Genomic DNA, 14,583 nt, shown 5'->3' on the forward strand with positions numbered 1-14,583 from the left:
TCTGGCGTACATGAAGGGCCCTAACACCAGCACTCCCAGTAGGACTGGAGGCTCTGGGAGAAAGATATATGAATATCACTGTGTCAGTGTTTTGGATCTTATCTACAGCGATATTAGGGGGGGCGCCCTGCCCCCCCTTGAAGGTCAAGTTAATTTTATTTAATTTTATTTTCTATATAGCGCCAGAACACAACACTGAGCTCCAGAAATCAGGATCTTGTAATAGGCTAGAATATATTGGTTGCTATTCAAGAAAACACTCATTCCATAGTCACATGAGACTGAGATTGCACAGAGATCTAAATCACACTCACAAAGTGATTTATCATTGCCCTGACAGGGAACTGAACCATGGCCTGCCACACTAAAGTCAGCGGTGTTAAGCAACAGAAAGGGGGTGAGACTGATTACACGCATTTTCTTCAGGAAATGCATTTGTCTAATATAGGATTGTTATTACCCTGAACCGTGACATTTCATGTAGTCCTGTCTGTACAAGGCATTTTTATTTCCCAGTCTTGCATTATAAAATCAAAATGCTGCATCTAAAAATGTCAAAATAGGTTATGTAGATTTCAAAGAAACCTGTGTACATTAATATTTGCAGGTGTTTAGTTACAGTAGGTAACTTAACCAGTACTGCAGTGCAAAATATTTTGTTGTTGGCACAAGTAACATGCTTTTTCTAAAACTTAACACTGGTTTCAGGGGAAAAACATTTTATTACATTGTGTGAAAACATAGTTATTTTTGGTTTTAACATCAGAAGATGTACCTACTCTGCTATTCTACAATTGAAGTGTGCTTGTGACCAGTGAGCTCTTAAAGATTTGTCATCTGGTTGATACAAATGTAAATGAGAGGCATGAAAGATACATTTTATCAGTTAATATAGAAATTTCTACAATTATTATTACAACAAATAAACATCAGAGAAAGCCACACCAGACCTAAAACACATCCTCTCTCCAGCAGTGATTACAGGGAGGCTGACAGGCCCTAAAACATTCTTATTTACACAATAAGGTACACAATTGCAATTACACACAAACACACACTTTACATTTGCTACTGCCTTCACCTTGACTGTGCAGTGTCTTTGAATTCAGTTCAGTTATATTAATACAGTCGCACTTGCTGAAAATTGTGCCCTCCTGCATTCCATCAGATTTGCACTCTTAAAGTTCTTCATGACATCAGGAAATCCCACCCTGGTTCTGCCTCGCTAAAGGCTATGTACAGAGGATCCACTGGTTTTATGTTACCTTTTGGTCCCCATCTCCTCCATAAAAGTAATTACTGGTTGCGGCTGGTTGTACATACTCCTCAGTTGTGTCCCAATCCGAGACCCAGCCTCCTCCTCCTATTATGCCTGCAGCTCCATTGGGATCTCCTCCCTGGTTAATAGCTCCATAACCTGTTCCTCCACTTGTGCGATACAGCTCCTCTGTCTCATTTGCAAGTTCATCTTCATCCAAGATGCCACATTTCTCATCACTTAGCTGCTCTGGCTCAGCCCAAGATTGCTTCTCTCCAGATGCAAAAATGCCTGTAGATAGACAAGATCAAACCATAGACTACAGACTTTGTACATATGGTTCAGACTTAGAACAGAACCGACAATAAATTAACTCTATGTTTAACTGTATTTTCAGCTTCATGGCATTAAGAACAGTAGCTAAAAATTTAAACAACTTGATGCTCTGAGGAAGAACGAGTAGAAAATGAAGAGGATAATATACACACCATAGAATATAACACCGCCGTAATGAACAAGTGAGGCAATAAGAAACACACCCTGCCACTCCTCCCGCGTCTGTCAAAGGAAGGTGAGAGAGAAATAAGAGTAGGACAGGTTGTAAGCATAAAAAAAACTGTGTAATTTTTTTATTACGATTTTAAAATCTAAATATTCAAGGTTAAAGGATTTTATCATGACTTCACCATATGTGCAGGACATACAGAAAATCGAAATACTGTTTCTCTTTCACCTAGTATATTGGGTGCCATAACATTTAGGAACTAAAATAGAATAAACATAGAATAGAATAGAATAAAAACTGGATTAATGTAATTAGGATAAATCTAAACGGTACAGCCAATAAGCTGTGACTAAAAACTGTGTACAGTACAAACAGTAATAGAAGATTGTCAGATGGTTCAGCATCACCAGGGCGTTGGTGATGAGGTGCAAATAGCATATGAGGTATACATGGGCAAAACTGCGAATGACCAACAGCAGCAGATATCTCGGCAAAAAAAATTCTAAAATTATAAAAATATTCACTCATTAAATCAAACCATTCAGAGAGAGGTTTGTCGTATGTGTATTGTGCTTAATCTCTGGATACTTCTGATCTCAGCTCAAAATTAAATTTGTATCCATGCCGCTTAAGAAATAGAGTTCTCCTTGTATGGTTTATAGACATAAAGCGTCTTGCTGGGAAAGTGACCCCCCTCCACTTGTCTTAGATAGCACAAATATGTTCTATTACCAAACTTAGTCATAAAAATAAAATAACAATACAAAAAAAAGACACAACAGAAATGTGTCTTAAAGTGTGATGTGTCAGGATACAATATCAGTTACTCTGCTACTTTCTACTAGTAAATTACAGTTAATGTCTGTCACTGTCCATACAAATACACATTTTTAGGAGTTAGAGAATTACAGATATTTGGAATCAGTTCTCACCTTGTGCTTTGTCATGGCACCAACTATAAGTGGGCAAACCATTCCAGACAAAGTGCCCACACCATTGGAGATACCCATGAGGATACTAGCATACCGTGGTGCAATGTCCAGGTGGTTGACATTGAAACCTTATGAGGAAGAATAAAAATGATTAGTATCATATATCTTATTCATAATTTTAAAATAAAACAGCACCAGACCTCCAATGTCTAGTAATTCTTGTGGCCAAAAAGGAATAAGGTACACATTGTCTCCACAGTCAAAATGGACTTAAAGAATAAATACTGAAGTTATGATTTCACCTGATATGGCAAAGCCAGAGAAACCTACAGCCAGGACCAGGAATGAAATGGAAACACCTTTTGCATGAGAAAAGCCCACCACCAGCAGCAGAGTTGCCTCCATCCCAAACCCTGATGGAGTCAAGTGAAATAGCACAGAAACAAATCAACTGAAGGCCATTTTTTATTCATGCCTTGCTTTTCTCCTTTTTCATGCAGTATTGCAGACTGAGCAGTAACTTAAACTTGCCCTAGTCCTGACACAGCTTCCCACAAAGTGAAATGTACATCGCCTGCGTCTCCATTTTATTTTGCTATCAATTTTATTCTGTACTTCAAAAATAGCAGACAGAGGCAGAGCTTCTGCTTCATATTGGCCACAGCAAGACAGCTTTACCTCTTGATTACCACATCCCTGTGTTCACTTTCTGCAGTTATAATTTGCCTTCCCTTCATTTTGGCCCTTTCTTACCCCCACAGTTCATAAGTTTCCTGACATTGGTGGTGGTCATGATTCGGTTGGTGCGTAGATAGTCAGCAATCTGGCCACCAATAGGCACAATGATGGTCATAACCAGATGGGGAAGAGCAGAAACTATGCCCACCTAAGTGAGAGAGCAAAAAAGATTTTTTATGCCACAGATGAGAGACCTCTAGGTATGGTCTACCATCAGCATGATTAACATGGAAACCAGACATCCTATAGCTGTAACAGTGCAGTATCATGTCATTGTAGGTATGAAAATGTTTGTTCCAGGCACACTACAACACCCTTAACCCACCGCCCACAACTAGTTTCAGTTACCTTGCTAATCTCGAACCCAAACACCTCCTCGAAGTATGCAGGCTGGCTGATGAGAAGCAAGTAGAAAGTCCAGCTTCTGCAGAAATTAGCCACGATGATGGCATACACTGGCATGGATGTAAAGAAGGCCTTCCATGGTGTGTTGAATTTCTGCAACACAGACCAATGCGTAACTTATTTCACTGAACTCATAATGAAATTATCAGTTGTTTATCTGAATTAACAACCAGTGTTTTATATTTATTATCAGCTGAATTAACAACCAGTGTTTTATATTTGAGGTTTAATTAAAAACATCAAGCACCAGAGACCAGGACATTATGGTCAAAAGGGGGTTAAACTTATCAGCTTTATATGCATGCAGACACAAATGGACAGAGATTGCCACCGACAAGTTAATTTATCTGTGGTGTTTTCATTTTGATAAAATATTATTACTATTTCGGAATTCTTGATGACATTCATGGTAAGGGTTGTCACACTCTTAAGCTCCACCCAGGCTAACCTCCTCCTTACTCTTGCTTGTCTTTGCTTGTTTACCATCTCCACATTATTTGTTCAAATCTATTTGTGATTCTAACCTTATCTTAATGTTTTGCATACTACAACAAAGTAACGGCATAATGAGATTGCGCGATGTAAATGACAGACCAAGTTCTGTTAACTTCAGTGTCTGAATCATATCGTACTTGAGGGGAACCTACTAACCGATATTGAATGCTGGGCCAACTCCCCAATGCTTTCCTCGATGTAGTTCTTCTCCTCTTCAGTGATGGTGGGATGGGCTGCTGGACTTTCATAAGACACCAGGATCCAAAAGCAGTACCACATGACCCCAAAACTTCCTGTGGGTAGCAAGGAAGACAGACAGTCAAACGGGCCAAGAAAAGAAAAAGAGCACTGTAAGTGTCAAATGTGGAAGAAAGGTCAAACAAAACAAGCAGCAAAGGAGACACCTTGACTGTAGCTACAGGCTGGAATTAAATGTTGAATTCATAAATAACGAGTAAAGTTTTTATTTCTGTTTCTCATATTTAAAATATATTTGGGGTTTTCTTATTCTGTCATTTCCAGTATTTTTCATCCTCTACAGTGTTACTGAATGCTGTGTGTGTTGATGGGCATGCACACACAACTACTGAAATCAGTGTGCTGATGTATTTACATTTGTTACAAACTAATGCGTTACTCTAACTGTGTTATCATGCTTATTATGGCAACAATCACACTGTGCTATTTCTTTAGAAAGTTCAGGTTCTTGAGTGTGAGCAGCTGGTGACACTGACAAACTGAACAAACTGATCAACCGTTGAACACCTCACATCTGCTGCACAACCTACTGCTCAAACAGTACCTTATGGGGTCTGTTTCGTTTTTGAATGTATTTAACCCTTAAATTGTGTTTTCTTGCCTATTGTGTGCTTTGTGAAGTGACTACTGCAACACTACAATCTCCCTTTGGGATAAGTATTCTCTCTACCTACAGTATCTATCTTCTCTTACCATAGACATAGAAGACCGATGACCATCCCATGTACTGGACTAGGATTCCCGCTAATGGCATGGCAATCACAGCGCCAGCATAAGAACCTAGATAACAAGTTTAACAGTTAGTTTAATTGTCTGTTAATCAGCCATTTAAAACAGTGAAGAAAGCCCATCTAGCTCTAAAACTTTTCACTATACTGAACTAGCAATACATGTACCTTAAAGTCACATCTGTTGTTGAAAGACAGAGAAACAGGTACAGTGATAATGGACTCACCACAAAATGCTGTCGTGGCCAGGCGACTTCTTTCAAGAGGTGGCGCCCATTTTGCCCAAATACCATGACAGGCCGGATATGAAACCCCCTGCAGGAAATGGAATTGAAGCATTTGCAACATGTTAAATGGTCAAAAACATGCATATTAGATTTTAATTGCTTTTCTTAAGAGAAATGTCAAGCACCTCCACAAGTCCCTGACACACCCTGACAATGATAACACAGCCAAAGTGTATCCGCGCTGCTGTGGGGATGAGCACATTCAGGAAAGATGTGGCCACTATAGCAAAGCCAAACACTCTGCAGGAGGAAAACACAGTGAGAAGAAATTAACAATCAGTATATAAAGCAGTTCAAAGCATTCCTTGCATACAATAAGTAGTGTGGTGACAGGCCTGTTTGCTGCAAATTTTTGACAGATGAACCCTCCTGGGATTTGGGTTACTATGTATCCCCAGAAGAATGAGCCATGGATCATCCCCACTGTTTCTGGATCCCAGTCAAACTGAGGTTCCTGTTGGGACAGACAGGAGGACAAGTAACCGACAAAACTCCAAAATGAATGTGCAATAAATAAGACTCTGATCAATCCAATGCACAGAGGTTAAGAAGGAACAGTTAAAGCAGGAGAACTGATGTGTCTGAAACCACAGCACTGACTGACATGCTCAGTTGTTTCTTTGACCTGCCTGTATCAATTTACACTGTCAACAAAGATTGGTAAAACATTTCTTCAAGGCACAGTGTTTAAAATATCACTGTATTCTGTAGCATTAAGCTGTCCTGTAGCTGAAATTAAGGGCCCTTGATCAAACCATAAAAGCAGTTCCAGTTCACCACCACTCACCACTATGACCTTCTTGTTGTCTCTGAAGACGGTGTGACTGTTGACCATGCTGACGATGGCCACACCCAAGTTACATCGGATACCAAAGGAGATGCAGAAGCCAATGCCAGAGAGGATGGCGATGATATAGCGCTTAGGAAGGCCGAAGCATGTGCAGTCCACCACGGGCATCTGCTTCTCCTTCACCAGCTCCGGCCGCCCCTCCACTGACAGCTCAATAGTCTCACCATTTTCCTTCTTCTTCTCAAGAACTCTGTAAAGAAGAGAGTGGAAACCCCAATGGAAAACGTTCTGTTACTTATAATCCCTGTTAGTATGTTAATGCTCTAGTCTCTCACTTGGTCCTGTATCATAAATATACTTACAAAGATGCACTCGTGTAAAAAGCGCACTACTGAAGCTGTTTTTTTCACAAAGTGGATTTTTAATTGTTACAATTTCATACATGCTAAATCTTTGTCTGACTCTTCTGTCAGCTAGTGGTGGTGTGACATGGTTGTCTGGAGTGCCAGCCTTTGACCTATGTAGATAGTTTGCAGTGACACTTTTTGACAGTTCTCACCAAAAGGTTCCTTTATGTAAATTTAGACATTTCAGCAGTGTAGTGCTGCCACTTGAGTTCAACAAAACAGCTATTAAAAATGTGAAACAGAACACGTATAACAAGTATTGAGTGCTCCAAAACATTTTAATTTACGCCTTAATATCTATATTGCAGATTTTCTTTAGGAGCGGTGAGTCAATGGAGCCTGTTCTCAGTTACACCGTATGGTGGATCTGTCTAAGTCCAAGTGGTATTTATGTACCAGAACCAGTGGTCAAGTAGCATACCAGTTCTAACATTATGTTATTAATTTTAAAAAGATGTGTTCTGTGGTGCTGAGGTTTTCCTTGCCCACAGTGGTCATAAATCTGATGACATCTGGTGGGTAAAACAGGAATTGTGACAATGACTAGCAGAGCCAGTATACAATATACAACAGTATACAGACAATGAACTATCAGTTTTGTTGTGATGACCAAAATCTAAATATTAGGTCACATGAAACCCCAGATAGACACTTCATTCATAACTTTTCCTAGTGAGATGCTATAAAACTATGAAGAAAAATTGATCTTTTGAATAGTCACATTTGAAACCCTGGGACCAATAACTTTAACGGCTAACACGAGCCGATTCTAGACGGTATCTCAACATCATTATTAACGTGTGGGCAGTCAACTATCAGATACAAATGACAAAAAAAGGTACAGAGGTATGAAGTGAAACTGATCACCAAAGCTAGAAAAATGGGTACAATCGCAGATCTAGTTTTGTAAGAACAACTTCCTGCAGAGACAGAATGATACGGGCATTGACGTACTGAGTAACAAAAAGACTCTAGAGATGGACTGTGTTCCTACCAGTAAACCTGCTACTGTAAGCAGACTGGGAAATAACAGCAACACAACTATAAAATCCTGATCCTCTATTAGTTACTGTAAGCAGGGATTCTAAAACTGATCAAGTATTAATGATTCTCTATACTGAATTATTTATATCTCTGGCTCTATTTTTGTCTGGGTGGGCCATTCTTTCCATTCTTCCTGTCTCCTCATCATCTTTAACCCTTCCTTTTACTGTCAATTCCCCTGACTTACACATAGTCTCACACACAATTCACAGCTATTCCTTCTTCCTTAGCACCAATTTATCTCCATGACCAAATGTTACATGCTTGTTTTCTTTACTTTTTTTTTTTCTACCACAGAGCAGCGCACATCTGCCCTAGTGACTTTTTATGACTGACCCTGAGCTTGTAATCCTCACAAGTTACCTTGGTCTTGCCACATCATGAGCAAAGGTCAGGGTGTTTCTGTGAACCAATAGAACTCGCTTAGAAAAACTGCTCAGTTTTGAATTTATGGTGATATTTCAGAAAGCTGAATTCAAATGACCGATTGTGCCCAGTGTGTGTGTGTTCAGTGGTTTGGTTCAGAGTTGAGTCAACAGCTTGGAATCATGGACCAAATATAACAACTTGTGTAAATTATGACATTTTATATAAGGAATATAAATGGGATTTACGTTTGATAAGTATGACATATCGGGTTGGAAATAAAATTCTAGCTGGATCAGCTAGGAGAGCATTATGCTCTGCTGTGAATACATTAAAAGTATGCAAAGATCTTGGTTATTCAACTTACACTCAACTGTGCAAAGCCCGTGTTTTAGCTATGACAGAAATTTAAGAAACAACATTCTCTTGTTTAATGTTTTCAAATGTGATAAATGGCTGTTTACCTTGTCTTAACATTACAGTAAATTGAGGAGTTTTGGGTTTTGGACTATGGGTCTGATAAAGACAAAACATTTCATATCTCCTTAGGGTATTTGAATTTGTGATGGTCATTTTTGGGTGTTTATACCTCAAACGATGAATTATGACAATAGGTTAATCAATTGGTTGATACTTATTAGTTGCAGACCTAGATAGCCCAATGAGTCTTTGACTGGGTTTGGTGATGGACTGGTACTTCAGCGAAATCATGCCTTGTTGTGTCACACCTACTAGAATAAAAAGAATCAAAAGAAAGTGAATAGAACCAGCAGATCAGACTTGATCAGAAAAAAACTGAAAGCAACAGAAAAGCCTGCTCATACATTTATACAATGAACAATCAGTCACCACATGCTGCCTTTCTCCCCTCCTGGGATGTTGCGTGCAGACAACAGGACCATGGAACCGGCCGGCGCGCATTACGCATGGCAACAAGGTACCACGGGAGCACCGATGAGAAACGTGCACTCCACGGAAATGAAGGTTATAGGTCTCTGCAGGCTCGCAACGAGTCGAGTGATCTAATCCTGGCTGTGAGGTGCAGCAGGGACATGATGACAAGCCATCGGGCTACTTGAAGGGGTAGAGAGAGGGGGGGAGGGGGTGGTGAAGGTGTGCGGCCTGCAGGGATTTACATAGGTCGACAGCTTGGACCGGGAGCGGTTATTTCTGGAAAGGATTTAAGTGTGTAGACGCTGCATGAAATCTCAAGAGAAAGAACGGGGAGTCCATCAATATATTACTGCTGTAAGATATCCATTACTGGTCAGACCCCTGACTACCTCACACACTTTCCTCAGCTGGGGAAGGTGTGCCAACCACAGCAGCTTCCTTAGCTGTGGAGGTTCACTGAAAGTCACATAGCAGCCCCCTCCCCGCATTTCTTGTTCTTTAAAAAAGCTGGAGAATTTAGATTGGGAGTTAATGAACGTTTTCCCGTGTTTGTTGTCCCAGTGGCAGGGGGGTTGGCATAACAGGCCGTAGAGAGCACCTCCCAGGCCTGTTTTACACTGCACACATTTACACCGAGGGAGTTTAGCAAAATAAATCGTTTCAGACTATATGTATGTTAGATGCTGAAGCCCATTGCTTTGATTGCTCGGCCATAACTCAACACAAGTCTCCACTTAAAACAGTTACACTGTAATTGGATAATGTGACAGCACTGCAGAAAAGCCTTGGCCCGGATGAAATGAATCTAGCCATCGATCCAATGCTTCATCTTACACTGGATAGAGCCATTTTTGGCCTAAAATGAAACTTAATTCATTTTATTTGTTCCTCATATCCAAAGGAGATGGATTTACTTACATGTGATATAGACATTGGAAGAATAATTTAGATTTCTACAGAGCATTTGTGTGCTCAGAGAAAACAGTTGCAATTTTTTTTTTATCAGCTATTGTTTGTCTGCAATGCCATATAAAGTAATCTATTATGTACAGCATCTCAGTGTCTTATGTGATACATCCAGTGGTCTACAGATAAAACAGATGTTGTGCCAGGTCATTCAACCTCCTGAGCATCTTGATCTTAAAATGACTTTGCTTCTCTTTTAAGTTAAATACTCAGATCAAAATCAAGTTTCAGTATCAGTAGCCCAATTTAACTGCAAAGGATATATTTTATTGTCATCCAGGAGGGATTTTACATACCTGTATATTTTCCCGAGAGTCTTGGCTGCCTCGGCCTTAAATCTGTCCGGCCGGATCTCCATCCTCACGACTCCAGGATCACACCAATGTGCAGTCTTTGCGCGCTCCCACCTGAGCGCACCGTCGTCCCCTCCGCCTCGTGTTTCTCACCCTGACATAAAAAAATTACTTGATTTTATTTGATCACCGGAATCCTTAACCGCCAGGTTTCTGTGCAGACTAATCTGTAGTGAGCGACAGTGATTATCCGGGCATTTAATTTACTTCAACTTCCTTTATTTAGAATGAACCGAACAAACATATTCAGCCCCACTTTGCCAAAGTCCTTAATATCCAAAGAAACTTCGTTACACTCTTCGGTGTGCGTAAAAGTTTGCAGCGCGCCGGAGCCAACTCTCCACAGGATTCAGGCCAAACGCTGCCTCTGGCCGTGGTCCTGAAACCAGATTACTGCTGCATGAGCGCTAATCTCTCCGCGCCCGCGCGCGCGTGTGTGGTGGGTGGAGGGTAGCATGTCACTTCCTTCCCCGCAGCCCGGTGTTTTGAGCCTTGACTGTCCGAGCAGTGTCTATTTTTGGAGCGCACAAGCCTTGAATGGAGAGGGTTAGCGTAAACACCGTCCGATCGAAGCTTATCAAGAGTTCCCGGGTGTTTGTAACACGGGAGGGGCAGTCAGCTCCCAGGACACTGAAAAGACTCTGGGTTGGACCGGGATATTTGCTAGTTTATGACCAGGGGTTCTTTAAAAATGACTAAAGACCCACACTTGAAGGCTAGGTCATCGATAAAGGCAAACATCTGATTTGATTTGAAAAAGATAGGCAGACTTGTGGTTTTACTGCAGCCTACATCATTATTGGAGCTCTATCAGTATGCAGTCAACACCTGTTTAGTACCTTGAATTTATAACAGTGATTTGCAACACCTGACTTAATACAATATAATGAAAACTATCACCAAATCGGGAGCAGTTTTTGTGGTCATCTAGTGTAGAGTAAACCAGTTTATAGGACCTTACTGTATGATTCCAGGGTCATTTGAAATTGTCATTGTATGAAAAACAGATTTTAAAAGCAAAAGACTGCATCAGAGGTATGAGTGTGTGGCTTCTCCTCCCACCAGTAATATGCCATCTACTGTACCAATGTGTCCACTGTATGCATCAGAAATTGGCACAAAATACTGCATTTGCTGTGAAAAGGGGGGCTGTAGCTACAGAACTGCCAATTTGATGAGTCAAATTATCTTGGCTTTTCTTTGTTGCTTACTCTGTGTCACATCTAAATTAATAAGAGTAAAATCTTTTAGACATATGAATCGGTGTTTGAACTGGGTGTATAAACCAACTGCAACACACGCCAAAGACTCACAAATACTTTCTGATATCATCTGCTTGCTGAAATCCTCTGACAAAACAACCTAAACACAAATTATTCCATTACAGTATTGGATTTTGTATGTACCTTAAGATACACAAATCAAATTTGGCCTCTTGATTTTGTGTTTTGCTTAAAAATTCCTTTATACCTTCAGTGTAAAAGCTTGCAGAAGAAAAGTAGACTTTCACTTCACTACAGTATGTTACTGTAAATGGGCAAGGGTCGCATTTCTTTCATGTTGTTTTCTGGCACCATAATGGATGTCTACTGAAAGGATGGATGGTGTTTGATTATGGAGCAGGAAGGGTTTAGTTTATTGTTGATGCACAAACATACGGAACAAATGACTACAGCTCATGCACAATGTTTAGAGCGGGTTTGTGGTAAACTACAGTGAGAGGGCTACAGGTCAGGAAGTCACAGGCAACAACAGTCAGTGACAGACTGGATGAGATACTCTGAGATTTCAACACAGGAGTTAAATCAAAGGACTCTGTTGTGTATTCTGCCAACAAATTGTTGATGATTTTCTTCTGCATTTTCCTACTGACATCCTTGACTGGATAAGGTTGTGTGTGTAAACCCATTCCTCAGGTTTAAAAGTGATGCACTGTTTTTACTATAAAACATTTTCAGAAAAATGTGCCTGCAAAACTAAAACCTATTCTGATGTTTATAGATAACAGGAATAAACATGCACATCCAATTAACTATGTCTTCTTTACTGTCATTTAAAAGGCTCAAACTGCTAAACATTCGATATCAGATGCAGCTCTTCTCCAGATCCTTAGCTGATATGGTTCTCAGAGAGTGCGAGGAGAGGAAGCGGGGAGGGAAAGGCAAGGCAGAGGGAGGGGGGGACAGCCTGGGTGGGACAGAGATGACGGACGGAGTGTCCGAGAGCGAGCCATAGCCAACTTTACGCACATCTACTGTGCTGGAGCCAACAGAGGCGTGGAAAAACACAGGGGGAGGGTCCATGGGGTCTGAGGTGAAATCTGCAAACAGTGACAAAAGAAAGTTCATATATATTTAAAAGGCCCCTAAATTCCACTTAGTGGTGGAAAAGAACACTTACGTTACACTATCTATATTTAACATCAACTGAACAAACACATTTACTATTTCTACACAGTGCAGCATCATTTAATAGTGACTCCAAATGGCAGCAGGCAGAAAGAAGCCATGTCGCACAACACCAATAAACATGACATAGCATGCACACGTTTAAAGCCCAGCTGGCTTGTGATGATGCTTCACAACACTATACCCAGGAGATGAAATAGGAAAATGATGTTGTGGAGTCCAGGTTTCTCTCGATTAAAGTCTCCACCCAGTGATTAGTCAGTTTGTATTTCAGTCTGTGAGACAAGTTTCATTGCTTATACTTGTCAGTTTTTAGTTTCATTTCAGTTTTGCCTGTTGCAGTGAGATACTTTGTAGGGTATAGGAAGATTAAGTGCATGTATGGTAAATGTGTTTTTACCACACAGCTGCAGCTTCCTCAACTGAAAGAAGCCCTAACTCAGTAACCATTTAACAAAGATCTATTCATCTACCTGGGTCATTGTTAAGCTGGGTGTGCAGGTACTGGTGTTTGGTGTAGAACTTGTTGTAGATGCAGTACACAGCAGCCATCAGAGCGAAGGTGCCCACGGCAGCAGCGATGAATAGAAACACTTTGGCATTATCTTTGTCCATTTGGGCATCTGTGAAGGCACAAACATAACAAAGACCAGCAGTTTTCACACAGGTCCTGCCCTAAATGACGCAAAGTTAAGCTCCAATCTCATAAGAGCAAAACCAACAAATGCCAGCATACTATAGTTTATACATTTATGTGGAAGGTGTTTTGTTATTTAGGCATACGCCACCTTTTTCAAGATCACTATTGTGCAGGAAGGATATGAGTAGACTTACATGTTAGCATTGCATTTAAATGAGTGGTTTCGTCTTTTCTGAGAAGGTCCCTTATGTGTGATGGAGGATGAGGAGGAGGTGCTGCTGGGGCCTGATGGGCGTTTTTGATCTCCTGCTCAGACTGCAAGGTGCTCTGGGAGCTGCTCAGTGAAAACACCGACAGTAGGCACAGAGCTGCCAGGCCCGCCATGTAGGTCAGCCACTGGTACACCTTCAAATGAAAAGTACTTATCAGTCCATCCATCCATTCATTATCTATACTGCTTACCCCTAAATAGGGTTGCGGGGGGCAAGCTGACAGTGGGCGAGAGATGGGGCACACCATGGGCAGGTGTACTCATCAGAGAAAACAAAAAATATGCGTATTCTTAGTTGTGCTATGATGTATTTATTTTGAAAGCAAACGTACTGTATGTTCACTTTCCCCTGTTCGAGAACAAGGCTGGCTAGGAATTTACTCCACTCCCTAAAACGTAAGATGATTTTTAAAACAATATTTCATATTGTATAGTTAGAATTCCCCAGTTGCATGTAGGAGGCTCCACCTCGTTTTGGCCTAAAAAGAGGCGTCTAAATCAATTTAACAACCTCCCAGTCATAAACAAACACACACTCAGATTATTCAAAGTGTTAACATTTTAAATGCATCTCGTCAAATGTGTTTTTACCTGAGGTCGAAGCGAGGATGTCGTTTGTCTTTGCAGGGTGTTGGTCCTGTCCTCTCTGCCTCTCTGGCTGACTGAAGTGAGACTGCATCCAAGACAACTGGATTCCCCAGACACCTAATAATTCCAAGGGGACACCTGTGAATGCGCTTGCACACACAGGAGGTGGCTTACACAAGTGCTATGTGTAGCCAGATGAAGCAAAGGAAAAGTTACATTCGTGCGACAGAAAAGTCTTGTATGAGTTAGA

At 40.8% G+C, this 14,583-nt stretch overlaps 1 protein-coding gene across 2 annotated transcripts; it reads right to left on the reverse strand.

Annotated features, from left to right (window-relative positions):
* Positions 1 to 359: 359 nt before the first annotated feature.
* On the reverse strand, positions 360 to 10,856 carry LOC109963599 (vesicular glutamate transporter 1-like). Of its 2 annotated transcripts, XM_020606256.1 has the most exons (13): positions 10,370 to 10,856; positions 6,394 to 6,646; positions 5,942 to 6,060; positions 5,732 to 5,846; positions 5,547 to 5,634; positions 5,285 to 5,371; positions 4,490 to 4,626; positions 3,782 to 3,931; positions 3,449 to 3,581; positions 2,998 to 3,108; positions 2,696 to 2,823; positions 1,747 to 1,816; positions 360 to 1,549 (listed from the first exon to the last, which is right to left on the reverse strand). In XM_020606256.1, the coding sequence occupies exons 1-13, from the start codon at positions 10,429 to 10,431 to the stop codon at positions 1,257 to 1,259; spliced, it is 1,746 nt and encodes a 581-aa protein (XP_020461912.1). In that variant the 5' UTR covers positions 10,432 to 10,856; the 3' UTR covers positions 360 to 1,256. The 2 variants fall into 2 exon arrangements, with proteins under 2 accessions (XP_020461912.1, XP_020461913.1); XM_020606257.1 differs by lacking the exon at positions 2,998 to 3,108.
* Positions 10,857 to 14,583: the final 3,727 nt, after the last annotated feature.

The sequence above is a fragment of the Monopterus albus genome, unplaced genomic scaffold (genome assembly GCF_001952655.1).
Source record: "Monopterus albus unplaced genomic scaffold, M_albus_1.0 scaffold76.1, whole genome shotgun sequence".
In the NCBI taxonomy this organism is placed as follows: Eukaryota; Metazoa; Chordata; class Actinopteri; order Synbranchiformes; family Synbranchidae; genus Monopterus; species Monopterus albus.